At 43.7% G+C, this 17514-nt stretch overlaps 1 protein-coding gene across 2 annotated transcripts in view; it reads left to right on the forward strand.

Moving 5' to 3' along the window:
* Myof (myoferlin) overlaps nucleotides 1–17514 on the forward strand; it is a 138898-nt gene that overhangs the window by 18207 nt on the left and 103177 nt on the right. For both annotated transcript variants that reach the window (XM_020159709.2, XM_020159710.2), the window contains exons 2-3: nucleotides 1601–1656; nucleotides 4256–4347. In XM_020159709.2, coding sequence (XP_020015298.1) covers nucleotides 1601–1656; nucleotides 4256–4347 — 148 coding nt within the window. The remainder of the gene's footprint in view (nucleotides 1–1600; nucleotides 1657–4255; nucleotides 4348–17514) is intronic.

Genomic DNA, 17514 nt, shown 5'->3' on the forward strand with positions numbered 1-17514 from the left:
TCCCTTTCATACCCCTTGGTTCCAGCCAATTCCCCAGACATGAACAATTTCCCCTTGCAAGGCTTAAAGTCACCTTTCTTCCCCCTGAATTTGTATTTTCATTCATGTCCCTCTGATGTCAGCTGAAGTCATCCTTTCTATGGTGGTCACTATGGACACATCTCTTCTTCCCTGCTAAACCACCTCAGGGCAGAACCATGTGTGGGTAGTTTTGTATCTCCCCAGTGTTCAGCTCAATGCCTGGCAAGTGGTATTTCAAAGCGTATTTGTTGAATGGAAAAATAAGAGAGTTGATTAATGTTTGTGGAAGAACTCACTGAATGGATGGTTTCTGTAGGCTGAGCTGTGAGGCCCCTTGGCCTGAGCCGGCCAGCCATTATTCCCACGATTTCCTCCTTACAGGAGGGAAGCTGAGAAAGGGCAGCGAGTTCCACTCAAGTGGAAAAGTTAATGCTTAGCAGAGGGAGGGGCATGACTCACGGCCACGCTATGCTGAGGTCTTGGAAGAATGAGGGGTTAGTCCCACAGCCAGCTTTGTGCTGGGAGCCAAAGCAATGTGACAGTCAGTTGAATAAAACCTACCACCTCCTGCACTCCACATCAACAGAGCAGAAGTAAAGGCTGAGACATGGTTCAGTGTGGCTACTGATAAGACACTACCTGAGCTCAAACCCTAGCCCTGCCACTTACTGCCTGGGAGACTTTGAGTACAGTAATTAACTTCTCAGTTAATGAGAAGTTGGCTATGAAAGGGAGACGACAGCAGTAACATGTCCTGTTTTTAAGGAGATGAGATAATGCTTACGAAACATGAGGTACTCAAAGATTAGCTTTTATTTTGCTAAGTATTTGGGGACAGGAGCCCAAGGGAAGCCCCTGCTCTTTGAACTTTGCTCTTAGGACACCCAAAGCCCTGGCTGGATTTACTCATTTACTCCTCTAGGTGGGTGGGCCACCCAGGCTCAGACACAGAGAAAAAGGACCTCATCTTCAGAAAAGGTGGGCCAGGAGTAAAGAGAACCCCAAATTCCCCACTGGTCCGTGCTCCCTTGTATAAGTGAGGCCAGTGAGAGGGAGCCCAGGTTAATTGTTAAGCTATGGTGAGGGTCTCATCACACTCAGAGCAGTGTGGGCTTCAAAGCTGAAATCCCAGCTTTCTACCAGGACGACACTGCCATGTGTGAGCTCAGACACATTTCATCACTCTTCGAGCCCCAGCGCCCCCATCTATAAAATGGCCATACCCGCATCTCAGAGGTCAGCTCTGTTGGCTTCTTCTGCACTTAGCCCGGAGACACTAGAGGCCCTAGGTGATCTGGGTGAGGGAACGGCAGAATGTCACATCACTTTCATGATTTTGACTCCCCCACCACTTAACTCTTTGAAGACCTGGGGTTGGGGAAAATGCTTTAGGCCAAAAAAAAAAAAAAAAGCCACTCCCTTTGGAAAACTGACTCAGGCAGTGACTGTGGTAGGCAGATGAATGAGGAAATGTGGACACGTGGTAGACTCTCAGGCAGTGTTGTTGGAAGGAATGAGTGGAGTGTTCATGCTCTTTCATTATTTCTAGTTGATTGAAGCTCTTATTTTTTATTTGCAGATGAGAAAAAGAAAACAAAGAAAATTGATAATGAACTCAACCCTGTCTGGAATGAGGTGACTTCATCACTTTTTCAATTTTGTTGTAATGGATAAGCTGTATCTGATTGTCCCCTCTTTAGGTCAGAGGCTAATTCTTTGGAAAGAAAATCTCTACATTTCACCCTGTCCTGTCCATCTCCCCTTTTGCCCTCAAAAGCCTGGATGGGAGTAAGGAGGGTCAAGTTCTAACCTGGCTCAGCTACGAGCTTGCTGTGTGACCTCTATCTACTTCTTTGGCACATCTGGGGCATACCTGCAGCACAGGGGGATTAGAGCATCTGCAGAGTCTCAGAATGCAAGGTCCACAAATGAAAACATACCTGCATGTGACGAATCAAAGAGTGTATCATATGAAGCTGGGTGTTGTGATGTCTGTTTGTAATCCCAGCTACTAGGGAGGCAGAGATCAGGACAATAATGATTTGAGACAAAAAGTTGGAGAAACCCTATCTCAACCACCAAGCTTGCATGGTGGCCTGCTCCCTGTGGTCCTAGCTACTGGGAAGCATAGATAGGAGGATTCAATCTGAGGCTAGCCCCTGCAAAACCACAAGATCCTATCTGAGAAATAACTAAAGCAGTCTGGTGGAGTGGCTCAAGCATAAGAGCGTCTGCCTAGCAAGTGTGAGACCCTGAGTTCAAACCCCAGTGCTGCCAAAAAAAAAAAAAAAAGTGACATTGAGAAATAACTAAAGCAAGAAGGGATAGGGGTATGGCTCAAGTGGTAGAGCACCTGCCTAGCAAGCACAAGGCCCTGAATATAAAACCCTGGTACTGTACCCCCCAAAAAAGTATATCACATAGTATTTTGTACAACTAGCTGAGAAATAATATTTATTATTTTCAAGTTATAAAAGTAATATATATTTAATATACATTTTGAAATACATTTTGAAAGAAATTTTGAAGCTTTAGGTAAATTTTTAAAAAGTAACTTTGACTTCACTGTCTAGATGCAACTAGTTAACATCTGTGAGTGTCAATAAGTGTTTTCTGAATGGTTATATTTAATAAAATACCATGGGTGAAATTCAAGCTAGCATCATGTAGTGAATACAGTTTCCTATCCTGTTATATCCTGAACATATGCTCATATTATTTAATTCAAAAGTATTTTTTATAACTGTGTAATATTCTATTGAAGGGCTATAATGTAACTTATTTACTTCCCCCACTGTTCACTTTATATCTATTTTATAATTGGTTCAGTGTTTAATATTTTCATAGATTTGTGAAAATACTCATTCTTGTCACTGAGTAGGATTCTCTTGCTCTGACTAATTTTTTTAAAGTTGGTGATCCATCCCATTGTTTATTTCAAAGGCTGGGTCAAACTCCCTGGACAAGAGGGGAAATAAATGCCTTTCTTGTTTTCACTGAATCATCCAGCTATGAAGACTTCCCCTCCACCCATTGCACATCCTTTCCTCTCCCACCTAGTTTCAATATGTCTAAAAGATGAGGGCTGTGTCTTAGTATCCACGGAAGTAAAGGTGCAAAGCTTCTCCATGCCTCTCTGAAAAGCCGTGCTGGTCTCACATAGGTCACGAGGGTAGTCCACTCCTCTAATTTCACTGCAACTCAGAATGCAGCCAACCAGGGCTCAAGGGCCAGGAGAACAAGAGGCTTCCTAGTTGGTCACTGTGGACTCCTAGCACCTGTACAGAACTTTAAGACTAAAACTAAGAAAAATTGCATTGATGTGTGTTTTTATTGCTTCTGGTTTGAGTCATCCTGACATACCTGTTTATGTTTGAGTTCAACTGAATGATGGCAGAAAGGTTGTCACTTAAGCTGGCATGTTCTCCAGAGAGCATCACCCATCTTATTCCATTGTGTTTCCAACATGCATTTTTCTCATATTGTAAATGTATTTATCAAGTAAACTTCCCAAATGCTGTTTTATAACTGAAACTGAAGCCAAATGAATGCAATCCCAAACCCATTGGGATGGTGGGTGTGTTCTAACATGAGTAGGAAGACAAGATCTCTTTCTATTCCAAACCACTACAAGGAGGCCCAAAGCATGGTCAATATATGTAACTCATTTATCACCTAATCTGTCAAAGTCATCAGTGATGCTATGTTCATTTTCTTTTCTTTTTTCTTGCATTTATCATTAGAAAACAATTTAATGCATGAGAATGAGAAGCTCAGAAAGATCAGTTGACTATAGCATTGACCACAGTAGAACTCAAAAAAGAGCCTGGTGCATTTTAGAAAATGTTTTCTTACATCATTCATCTTCTTTGATAGTAATATGATTAAGAAGAGCAAATACTTTAAAAATAACCATGGAAGAAAGTATTTCCACAGATACATTTCAACTGTTGTGGTAGGCATTAAGTCTATTTCTCAGACTCCAAGTCAGAGTGACCAGTCTGAAACCACAGAACCTGAAAACTGGGAAGCCATACTCACTTCTTGGTCTGGTTTGCTTTCTCACTACCCTCAGCTGCCTCAAGGTTTACAATTTAATCATTTCTGTGTAACTACAGAATTAAGTCAAAAAGATTGCCATTGAAGATTGTGTCCCAACATGCTACACTGGTGTATCTTATTATATTACTTGTTCCTAATAGGCTTTGTGTTTTCATAACCTTTATGCAAACAGATTTTGGAGTTTGACCTGAGGGACATACCACTGGACTTTTCCTCTTCCCTGGGGATCATTGTGAAAGATTTTGAGACAATTGGACAAAACAAGTAAGTTACTTTCAACTGTCTCTCATTTTACATGTTATCTTGCTATCGTTCATTTTGTTGAAGACACGCATCTTTAATAACATCTGAAGTACTTCCAATGGCTTTTGAGCCATATCAGATGTGGCTAATCAATCACAGTACTTATTTCCAAAGACTGCAGTGCTCCAAAGAGACCACAAACATTGAGCCATCGCTGTCTATCCTGCACTTTCTTTGTTAACTGCACACAGTCACTTCTCACCTCTGGCTGTTTATCTAAACTGCAACTACAATGGACACAATCAAAATTCTTCCTTCTTCTCATCATGTGTGGCCCATATACATCTCATTCAAGTTCAGCTTCCTCCCACACTTCCATCTTAATATCTCATGCTCCTTTAAAACTCACCAGACTAAATCAGACTCTTCTTTCAACTGCCTCTTCAAGTTTCAAATGCGGAGTAGTCATGGTGATACCCATGGTGACACTGATGATTGTCCTCTGGGTAAAGCTGGGGGGGCTTCCTAAACAGGTCTTCATGGGACAGAATGATCTCAGCAAATTCATCCCAGACTGAGTTAGGCTTCGGTCTTATAGACTCAGAACCCAGTGTTAGGTTATTAATTCAAACTGATCCAGTTCCTAAGAGACTAATGTTTAAGACCAGGACACCCTTTTACAACTTTCCACTGGAAATCAATTGACTGGTGGGTGGGCATGGCTACCCTCTAATCCACACATTTTCCTTTATCACATGGGAAGGCAGATTACTCTGTGTGCTTGATTGTAAAATGTCATTAAATCAATATTAAATCAATTACAGGTTTGGGAGAAAAAAGAGCCCACATCAATTATAAGAAGCATTTCAGATTTTAGTCATGTTAGTACATTAAAAAGTTTGTGCCTTGGACTGGTGGAGAGGCTCAAGTGACAGACCACCTGCCCAGCAAGCATGAGACCCTCTGAGTTCAAACCCCAGTAAAACACACGCACACACACACCACACACACCACACATACACACCACACACCACACATACACCACACACACACACACACCATACACACACACACCACACACCATACATACACACCACACATACACCATACACACACACACACACACACACACACACACACACACCACACACCACACATACACACCACACATACACCATACACACACACACACACACCACACACCACACATACACACCACACACACACACCACACACACACACACACCATACACACACACACACCACACACACACCACACACCACACATACACCACACATACACACCACACACACACACCACACATACACCACACATACACACCACACAAACACACACACCACACACCCCCACACACACACACCATATGACACATACACCACACACACATAAACACCACACACACACCAATACATGTCTTAAGTTAGGTGCACTTGGTACAGGTACAAGGCTGGAGGGGGAGCAATAAATGAGGGTGAGTTAATTGAAGGCAGGGCAACCACATGCCCTGCCTTGCTTAGGGCAGACCTGGTCACTGTCCCAGCACAACTTTTAATGCTGCCTCTGCTGTCAACAGTGACTTGGTTTGGACAGTAAACTAGATGATCAACCTGGCCACTGGGGTCTTCTGCTTAATAATGTAAGATCTGGAGTCTGAACAGGAATGTACTCCCTGACTGCACTTGGGTAGTATCGTGATCCTTTCTTTCTGTGTTCTGTCACTGACCAATGCCTCTTGTGACTACAGCAGTTTTTCCTTCAATTACGTAAATATAGATCTGAAGGCTCTGGCCTCATTCTCTTAATGAAAAAGCAATCTGGCCTTTTAGGGTTATGTTGCTCACCTGTTTTGAACCACTGTATGAATACTTATCTTTCACCTCAACTTCCGGATGACAGTTTTACTCCCATGTTCCAAAGTTTCGTGTGAATGGGTGGCAGAACCTCATAATGGCTCCTGATTTTTTACCTTCTTTCCTCTTGCTACAAATATCGAAATTATAGCTCTCTCCAATAGAAATACAGTACAGAGTACATATGTATCTTAAAATTTTCTAGTAAACATGTTAGCAAAAATAAAATGAAAGCAAGGGAAGGAAATTAATCTTAATGTTTTTAAACAGGTACTTCAACACATAATCAATATTTTTTAATCAAGACATTTTACGTGCATTCTTTGAATCTGTTGTGTATTTTACACACATAGCACGTTTCAATTCAGACAAACCATAAACCTTCCAATCTCTTCCAATCTCTCCTTCCTCTCCCCATCTTCCTCCTGATGACTTTTCCTCTGACCCAGTGTCCTTGTGTTCCATGGTTCTTATGGGACACCGACTTGCCTGCCTTCTGAGCCATGCCCTGCTCACTCTGCCAATTCTCTTCCCCAGAAAACCTTACCTGGCCTTCAGGGGTGCTGTCTGAGAACTCTAGCTGAGTGAAGGTGTAATGGGTGCTAGTGGTTTACTGTGTGATCTTCCCAGAAACCCTAACTTTTGAACTGAGGCCACTCACTCACCTGAAGGAATGAGCAACGTGGTACTTATTTAGGCCTATGGCAGGGTTACTGGAGCACTGTTTTTAATTAAGAGATGAGATCTTTGTTTACTGTCTTGCTTGGAAAGGCTAACCCTGGGTCAGCTCAGCAATGTCCCTCCATCACCTCTGCCCTTACTGTATTAAGCAGTAATAAGGTGGTGGATCTTCGCCACCACCAGTGGGCAAGTGTGACCTTAGGCTTTGATTTGACCCACCATAGACCTTGGTCAAATTACCTGTGCATTTTAGTATAAAAATAATAAACCCATCTGGGAATGAGCTGCGTGCACAAAATCTTTGTGTATTTGGGCTCCAGGTGTTCTTGTCTTTTCTGCCACAGGGCTGGCCTTGAGGCATCTGCGGCCTTCCAGAGTGGGAGTACAGGGTGTGGCAGAAGGCTCTTCTACCAGCTTAAGGAATGAGCTTCCTGCTGACTTGCCTGTTGCCATGGAGACTAGCTGTGCAAATAGGTATTTTCTCTTGGCGTCCTCTGCTAACTGCTTTGGGCCTGTCAGTGAACAGTGCCTGGAGGCCTGGATTAGCCCGTGGCCACACCCACCAGGACTGGACAGGCAGTCCCAGCACACACACTGCAGGAATGACCCTCCTCTGGCACTGGGAGCAGGTTGGGTTGTTCAGCGCCAAGCCAGTCTTGCTCACTTCATAGTCATCCAGCCAGCAATCCAGACAGAATGAGGCTGAGAGAGGAGCCAGAGGAACCTCTTGGCCATATGATGCATAAGAAGTGATATTTTTAGATGCCCATCCTGAGATGGCAGAGGGGAAGGATTTTGGCTGAAGAATGAGAATTCCCTTTGCAGACAGGCAATAGCTGTCACTTAGTGAGGACTTAGTGGTGCCAAGGGCACTCATTATCCCACCTCATCTTCATAAGGCAGGACATCTTAGTCCTCATAGCTGTTTAGTAATCTGCTCAAGGTCACACAGCGGACATGGGTGGGAGCTAATTGATATCCAGATCCCTACTCTTGAGTTTTATGTTATACTGGAAGCCTGTGATCACCTGTAGCAGTCAAATTACAGGTGGACGAATGAATTATTTCTTTGCTAAAATGGAAGTAATTTTTCTTTCTAATTTTGAAGAAAAAATGAACTCTATGAGAGTATTGGTGCCTTTTGTGGCTCTTCCACAGGTAAAAATTTTAAGCAGGCATTTTTGTACTGTTAACTATAAGCCACTTAGCTTACATTCTATAAAGAGAAGACAAGTTCAGAGAGCATATCTCATTTGATCTTCACACTGACCTTGGGAAGCAGAGAGAAGACTGGAAGTTCAAAGGGGCTGAGAACTTGTTCCCCGGCCCCAAGTGCCTGCAGGTTCAGGTGCCTGCACGTGTAGGAGTGGAGGATATTCATGGGGCCTCAGATTTGTATGGATGCACACACATACATGCGCAAACAAACCCAGAAGAAAAGAAAGGTGCCAAAGTAGGGTTTCTGTATTTGCCATCCCTCTGCATGGGACCTTCTTTCCCTCAAATGGCAGTAGGTTGTGTAAAACCTTGTCAGCATCTCTGATCCCCAACCCAAAGCAGCTCCTCCCTGCCACTCTCCATCTCATTGCCCTGTTTTATTTCTTCAGAGCTCTTCGTGCTCTGTAGCTGGAGTATAGAATAATGGAGGGGGTCTATGTGAGTGGGGTTGGACCTCAGACAAGTACTCAGGTACGTGTTGGTCTGCATCTCTGTGGTATCTATCTCAGTGTTCACCACCATCACAATGTTCTTGTCTACTTAGCTATCCATCTGGCCTCTGTCTACTTGACAGTAAGCTCCACATCTGTCTTGATCAATGCTGTAACACTAGCACTGAGCACAGCGGCTGGCATAGATGAGGCCCTTGATAAATGTTTGTTGATGAATGAGTGAACAAGTGAGTTTATAATACTACTGCATGAATGAAAGTTAACATTTATACATCACCTTGTGGTTGTCACGTTAGCCCACTGACAAGGAGCTGCTTAGGTGGAACCTATCCACCTCAGCTCTCTGGGCAGTTCTCCTATTCCAACTTGGACTTCAGCTCCAAAGGGTTCAGGACACAAGGGAAATAAATGCCTCTCACAAAGCTCATGCCTGCTCAAGGAAAGAAGTAGAACTGAAGACTGAGCTCACAGGAACGCGGTAGAGCATGGTGGCTAAAAAACTGATATTCTGGAGTCAGACAAGGGGTGGATGGACACCTACCTGCACCCATTTCTAGTGAATGACATTGGCAAGTCACTTAATCTCTCCAGGTATCAGAATTCTCATCCTTAAAGTGAGCATAGTTCAGTTCTACTTATGCCAAGATGACATAACAGGGACCAGATTTACTCTCCCACCTGACACAACTACAAACCTAGACAAAATACAGGTAACAGTAGTTCTCAGCTATTAACTATTGCTGGCATAGGGCAGTGGTCCTGAGAGAGGGGAGAGAAGGGAGCTGAGCTAGCCAAGTGCTCAGCTGAATGTCCAGAGAGACTTGTTTCCAGGACGCAGTACAGAGAGAGGGTCCCAGGCAGATCCTGGTTGTCTCCCAGAGTTGGAGAGATGCAGGTGGGGGTCTAGACTATTTAGGTAGCTTAAGGACCAAAACCAGAGATCTACACGTACAGAGAGAGAGGAACAGAGAGATAGAGAGTGACACATAAAGACAGAGATGCAGAGTGACACAGAGAGAAACAAAGCAACAGAAAATGAAAGAGACAGAGAGATAGTTCACTAGAGGTTTACAGAGAGATCCCCCCACCAAAAAAAAAAAAATGCTGACAATTGCTCAGTGAGGAAACCATTTGATTCAGGGGAGAGAGCCACTCAAAGGAGGCAAACAGGACAACCCCTGAGACTCATACAGGACTGGGCTAGTTTATATTCCTACCAGCCAGACTGGAAAAACCTTGGACTCCATGAAAAAGGATTTCCACCTCTGTCAAGTGGAGAGAGAAACAATGAATAGAAACTAATCCAGAAATGGCACTGATAGTTTTATGAGTGTACATGAACAGTGAAACAGGTAGTATAACTCAAGAAGGGAGAGGAGTACTTAAGCATGTTAAGTAGAGACAACAGGATATAAAAAAGATCCAAATTGAACTGCTGGAGATGAAAATTACAGGGTCTGAGATAAAATGACCATAATTATCTCTGGAAGTGTTTGCGTTCCTAGTGTTCTTTTCCCATTCACATGTGTTACGTGTGCATGCAGAACCTCCGCCATGTTCACCCCACACAAGTGCAGGGAAGAGTTAGCAACAGCATCTGAACGTAGTCCCAGGGCAAGGCATCTGCTTTGCTGTGTTGCTCATAAGGAGGCGATAACAAACCCTAACCACACACCTGGAAGGAAAGTTGCCAAGTTCTTGCACAAGAGGTGTGCACTGGCCAGCTGCATGATCACAGGTTAGTTGGGGTTTTGGTTCTGCTTCTTACTAGTAGGGTGACTCTTCATCTTTATGATGGGGACTGTAATACTTCCTCAAAAAGTGCTAGACATAAGGGAAAACTTGATTTAATTAAGAACCATTTCTTCAATTTCCTGAAGAACAACATAATAACTAATGTTTTTGTGGGTTTACCCAATGCCAGGGATTATGCTAAAACTACTCCTCACATAGCTGCATTTAATCTTTATAAAACTCTGAATCAGACAGCCTTATCCCCAATTGAGAGAAATCCCCATATGAGAAAAATGTGGCTCAGAGAGGTTCACCAAATTGCTGATAGTCACCCAGCTCTTAAGGGAAGTGCATGGAATTAACCTCAATATGGTAAAATCCTCTTACACAGAGCCCAGACCTTCCAAGGTGTGTTCTGTGCGTGTGTGTGTGTCTGGGTTTGTATGTTAGGCATGAGGGCCAAGATGCCCAGATGTGAGCATAGTAAACATGCTCACACAGGCATGCACACACAGGTATGAGGTGGTCTTGGAGGATGTAAATTAGAAAGGCATTTGGAGGCTACTTAAAAAGCTAGACATCGATCTACCATTTGATCCAGCAATACCACTCTTGGGGATATACCCAAAAGACTGTTACTCCAGAGGCACCTGCACATCCATGTTTATTGCGGCACTATTCACAATAGCCAAGTTATGGAAACAGCCAAGATGCCCCACCACTGACGAATGGATCAAGAAAATGTGGTATCTATACACAATGGAATTTTATGCAGCCATGAAGAAGAACGAAATGTTATCATTCGCTGGTAAATGGATGGAATTGGAGAACATCATTCTGAGTGAGGTTAGCCTGGCCCAAAAGACCAAAAATTGTATGTTCTCCCTCATATGTGGACATTAGATCAAGGGCAAACACAACAAGGGGACTGGACTATGAGCACATGATAAAAGCAAGAGCACACAAGTAAGGGGTGAGGATAGGTAAGACACCTAAAAAACTAGCTAGCATTTGTTGCCCTTAACGCAGAGAAACTAAAGCAGATACCTTAAAGCAACTGAGGCCAATAGGAAAAGGGGATCAGGTACTAGAGAAAAGGTTAGATCAAAAAGAATTAACCTAGAAGGTAACACCCACACACAGGAAATCAATGTGAGTCAATGCCCTGTATAGCTATCCTTATCTCAACCAGCAAAACCCCTTGTTCCTTCCTATTATTGCTTATACTCTCTCTACAACAAAATTAGAGATAAGGGCAAAATAGTTTCTGCTGGGTATTGAGGGGGGGAGCGGGAGGGGGTGGAGTGGGTGGTAAGGGAGGGGGTGGGGGCAGGGGGGAGAAATGAACCAAGCCTTGTATGCACACATGAATAATAAAAGAAAAATGAAAAAAAAAAAAAAGAACACAACAGTGGATCACCGTGGGACACAGAGAACTACATTGGACTAGAAATGTTTAACAGAGCCAGCAACATATAAAAGGAGTTAACTGAGCTAAAGTAGTAAGTTATAGAATGGACAGGAGAAAAAGTTGTGAGGATTTTTAAATTTGCACAGACATTCGTTCCTACTACCTGGAGGAGAAACAGCTAAAGAGGATTCTCTTTCTCATTTGTGATGCTTTATAAAAGGCAATATTCCTAACTTAGTAAATACACTAGGAGGAGCAAACTTAGAATACAAAGATAAACACTATTCTATTATGAATGTTGAATTTCAGATGTCTGGGAACAGACAAGGAAGTGTAGTGTTAGGCTGGTGGAGAGGCTCAAGCAGAAGGAACACCTGCCTAGCAAGCTTGAGGCCCTGAGTTCAAAGCCCAGTGCCACAAAAAAACAAAATTTACAAGATATGTAGTGTTAAAACGTTTTTTTTTTCATAGAGCAACTTATGTGAAATCACTCAAAGCTTGAAAATATAAACAAAAAAAAAAAAAAAAAAAGAATTAACCTAGAAGGTAACACCCACGCACAGGAAATCAATGTGAGTCAATGCCCTGTATAGCTATCCTTATCTCAACCAGCAAAAACCCTTGTTCCTTCCTATTATTGCTTATACTCTCTCTACAACAAAATTAGAAATAAGGGCAAAATAGTTTCTGCTGGGTATTGAGGGAAGGGAGAGGGAGGGGGCGGAGTGGGTGGTAAGGGAGGGGGTGGGGGCAGGGGGGAGAAATGAACCAAGCCTTGTATGCACATATGAATAATAAAAGAAAAATGAAAAAAAAAAAAAAAAGAAAGGCATGAGCACATGCTATGCAGGCACGCTACCACTTGAGCCACACCTCCAGCCCTTTTCTCTCGGGTTATTTTGAGATAGGGTTTTGCTTTTTGCCCTGGTTGGCCTGGACTACAATCCTCCCACTTTAGGCTTGCTGCTATAGTTGGGATAACAGGCATTCACCACTGCACCCACTTTTTCCCCTTGAGATTAGGGTCTCACAATCTCTTTTTTGCCCAGGCTGACCTGGAACCGTGATCCTCTGATCTCAGCCTCCCAAGTAGCTAGGATAACAGGCTTGAGCCACTATGCCTGGCTTGGGGTGGGGGTGGGAGGTCTCTTTTATACGGAAACATCTTATGAGACCTATGGCTTTAAAACATTTCATTAAGATTCCATGAAGTTAGATATTATAAGAATTCAGCTGCAGCCCTTCTCCCCATCCTGCTTTGCCAGTTGCCTTTCTCCCGCTCTCATTGAGAGTCACTGGTCTAGACCATTGTTTCACAGATTTCCTGGGTCTGAGAATTATCTAGAGAAAAAGTCTGAGTCATGATCCTGTGAATTAAATGTCCTGGTGGTTCTGAGGCAGGGAACCCTGGGAGGCGCATTCTGAGAAACAGCTGGGGGATAATCCAGAGGCCAAGAGAGAGGGTGGGCTTATTGGAAGAGGAATCCCAGCTGGTGCAGGTGGATGGGGCACCGAGGAGGTGCTCATTTAGGGATTTTACCTTAGCAAGGATTCCTGTACCGTGAGCTGCAGCCACAGCTGTGTTGAGGAAAAAATTACTCAATGCCACTGTTAAAGCAAGGTCAAGAAGACTTTATCCAGTACCATCCCATAGGTGGAGGGACCTTTGCAAAGGGGTCTTGCAGTGGGGGAAGAAAGATGAGGTGCAACCCTGCATAAAGCATGGGGAGTGAAGTTTATGGGCAAGGAGCAGGGAGGGAATCAGTGAATGGAAAATTCCTAAGAGGAAACGTCAGAAAAAGAAGGAATCTGGTTAAACCAACCTAACAGGACTCTTGCTGAAGACAGGCCACGATGAGAGGACATCACGTGGGGGAGGGGGGTCGTGGAGGATGAGGAATCTGATCAGACATCAAGGGTGATCAACCAGATATTCAGGGTGGGGGCAGATCTTGCTAAACTCAGCAGGGCTCTTTGCTAAACCTGAACATTACAAGGAGTGCACAATCTGCCTAGGGGAAGGTTCCAGAGGCAGAGTGAAGTCTGACCAAGCAAAGAATCTTTGCTGGCTGCCACTGCCTCTACTAGCCTGGTTCACAGTAAGGGAAATGCTTGACTTCACCACCTATTGGCTCAGAAAGGAGAGAAGCAGTGATGGACACCAGCCCAGGGGAAGGATCAGTGTGGGAAGCCATAGAGGGCACAGGCCTGGCCAAAATGACTAGACTCAGCCAGTGAGCGCTCTGTGCTCAAAGGATAGGAGGACTAGGCTCTCCACAGGGGAACTGGAGCAGCTTGGAAACGTTTTTGGTTGGTTGGTTTGCTTGTTTGTTTGGTCCCTAGCCCAGTTGCAGAATTCAAGTCCCCCTTAGAGGAGGGCAAGTTGAGACTGTGCAACTGTCCCTAGAGGCAGCCAGAGTGCAGCATGTGACTTGTTTTCCAGCCTTCAACATATTTTTCCTGTTCTTCATGAAGGAATTTCCAGCAAGCCCTCCTCCAGTAATCCATGTGGGCTGTGTCCTGGCTGCACAGAACCACTTGCTGTACTACGTGAGCTCCCTGCCTGAGAACGGAGCCGCCACAGCTCTTACTCACCACACAGGCATGCAGCTGTTAGTGGTGCCAGCACGGCAGGGAGAACATTTTCCATTCTTCTTTTTTAAATAAGCTGTATTCTTTTCTTAAGATGGACAAAACAGTTAAGGAGATGCTTAACCAACACTTGAATAACTAAGTTACCCTTCAAGTCATTTATTCCCCCAGTCATAACAGCTAATGTCAGATTGGTTGCATTGCTTGGAATGAGTTCCATGGCACATAGAGACCCAACTCAGAACTATGTGATAGTCATGGACTGGAAGAAAAAGCAGTGAGACTCAGTTTAAAATACATCTGCAGCCTATTAGCTGCACAAGGAGAGCTGGAGAGAGCCAGCCAATGGCCCCACGTGGTTCTTTCACTATGGTTACCATTGGAGACCATGGTCCATCAGTGCTAGTATGGGGTTAGTCCACAGGATACTCTTATTTTTCCATGAAATACAAAGCAAAGCTTCCCCGTTATTATCACACTGGGTCAGTAATGGACCATTATAGCATTAATAAAGTGAAAAAGGCCAGGTGCCAGTGACTCACGCCTGTAATCCTGGATACTCAGGAGGCAGAGATCAGGAGGATGGTGGTTTGAAGCCAACCCAGGCAAATAGTTCACAAGACCCTATCTCAAAAAAACCCTTTGCAAAAAGGGCTGGTGGAGTGGCTCAAGGTGTAGGCCCTGAGTTCAAACCCCAGTACCACACACACACAAAAAAAAAGTAATGTGAAAGAAGGTTCTTGGTTGAGTGTCACCTCCCTTAAAGGAAACCAGCTGTGGTCAGACTTAGTTGTTTAGGAGGCCAAGTCCTCTTTTCCCAGTAGCTCACAGGATTATGTATCCAGGCAACATCACAGAAAATAGGCCAGGTCACTGCAGAGCCTGGACTTACCCACAGAGGGATGCATCCTGTTTGCATTTTGAAGTTGTGACTGTTTGGATTTTTTCCTCAACTCAACCTAGCTGTTAAAATATCTTAGGGATTAAAGTCTTTCAAGGCTTTCGTTGTCACACACTATCATTACATCAGAAAAAATTATCAAGTTTCTTTATGTTCCTGCCCCCACCAAAATAAGCATCAGAATTGTATGATAAAAAGGCAAATCTTAGAAATGGGACTGGAGGTTTGTAAATGAAGGAATTGGAGTTAGACTTCAGAACTGGTTGCTTTTGCTTTGCTTCATTCCTGGCCAATGATCTGTCGCTACCCTCTCATGGGGAAAAGAAAACAGCAAATATTGGCTGAGTCACAAAGGAGGTTGTGAAGCCACTCAGGACCATAAAAGGTCAGATGGGCTCTGTGTTTTAGGCAAGCCAGTTCTCTCCAGTTAGCCACAAACCGCTGTTCCCTATTGTCTTGTGCAATATCCACTATGTTTCACATTTCTGTCATTGGCCTAACCTTTCCCCCTGACGCCCTGTGTGGACTTATTTTCATCCACAAAATTATAAACCAATACTCTGGAAGGTAGAAACCCTGCCTATCATTCTAGATTGTCCAACACAATTCTAGGAGACTTCACCTCCACCTTAATTAGAAAGCAAGAACTTAAAGAGAAGAAGAAAACAAATCTAACATAAGCTAGTTTCCTAAACAGATATGTATAGTAAACATCATAGACTTTTAGAGCTGAAAAGGGTCTTTGAAATTATTTTCTTCCATCCACGTGTTTGCCAACAACGAGGTGGGCTCAGGAAATTGGGCGAATTGGACAAGTCCTCAAGGAAAATCGACAGTTAGGGTTAGAACAGGAATTGTTCTCTGCCTCAATTTTGGCCTCCAAGGAACAACTGGCAATGCGTAGAGATGAATTTGCTGATCACAACTGAGGGGCTGCTATGGTGTTGGTGGGTAGAGGCCAGGGAAGCCTCTGAGCATATGGGAAAGGCCTGGGCAGCCCCTCACGACACAAAAGTTACAGTTCAAGATGTCAGCAGTGCTGAGGTTGACAATGCTGGTCCAGTCCTTTCCCACTTCTGCACTGTCTGGACATGGCACCATTTGTTCTAAGATTTACTTACTGCTGACAGAGGCTCAGGCCATTTTGACTTTAGCAAAAACAAATCAGTACATGTTCGAGAGTGTGATGTTATCTTAATCATAAAATTAAGCTATGAATCATGGAATTGTGAGGAAAACGTCTTGTTTGTTTCCATGTCTGACAAGACAATTACATATTTAGACATTTAACACTAATCAAATGCCTTTTTTAAAAAATAGGGTATCTCATTTTGGGTGTTTCTTTTTTTTGGGAGGGGGGCTTCCCCCACCCAGCACTAGTCTCAGACCAGACCAAGGTCCTCCTACCTAAGCCTTCTGTGTAGCTGGGATGACAGGTGGGCACAATTTCACCTAGCTTGCTGGTTGAGATGGGGGTCTCACTAACTTTTTGCCTTGAACTGCAATCCTACTGATCTCTGCCACTTGAGTAGCTGGGATTACAGGCATGAACCACTATGCTGGGCCAGAACATACATTTTACATTTTGTTCTTAAAAGTTCAATTAGCCCACCCCATGGTGGGCTGCCCTATTTTAAAAACATAGAAAGAAATTCTCCTTAGGCTCTCTGTGGGGCCAAGAGAGATGTAGAAGAGTCTTTAGGGCTCTCACCTTGTGTGGAGTGTCACCATTTTTTCTGGTAAGGAGTGAGGAGTAGATCCCTGACTTATGTCAGGGGAATAAAAATCCAAGGGAGTAGAAAAAATGCTCTAAAAATATACTGACTGAACATAGCCATTAAAAAATGCTCTGTAAAGTTCTCCTCCATTCTCAGCGTTGACTGGTAGATGCAATTTCCATATGCAAAGGAATGAAAGTTCATTCTCATTCCTCTGGAGGCAAAATTTTCCTTTTCGTTGCCAATGACAGACCCCTTGTGGTCTCCGAAGGGACGAGAATCCACAGGGTTATTGAGTGTTGGTGTAGAGCTCTTCGTGAGAATGTGAGCTCTCCAGAAACCACGCGCCATGAGTCCATGTCATTGCTCAAACCGTGCACCACGGGCATATAACAACTCCCTCATCTTGTGTAGTATGTTACGTCCATTCATGGAAAGAATCACTTAATTCTGCAGTCACTAGTGCACGTGGTTGGCTTAGGATCCCAGCTCTACGCTCCAGTCCTATTTCTGAAGTCTGAGAATATGGATAGGTATCTGTCACTTTAAAAGTGATGTGCCCAAGTTGGCATCAACTTTCACTTTCTGATTTTTTTGTCAGTACTGGGG

The sequence above is a fragment of the Castor canadensis genome, chromosome 7 (assembly GCF_047511655.1).
Source record: "Castor canadensis chromosome 7, mCasCan1.hap1v2, whole genome shotgun sequence".
In the NCBI taxonomy this organism is placed as follows: domain Eukaryota; kingdom Metazoa; phylum Chordata; class Mammalia; order Rodentia; family Castoridae; genus Castor; species Castor canadensis.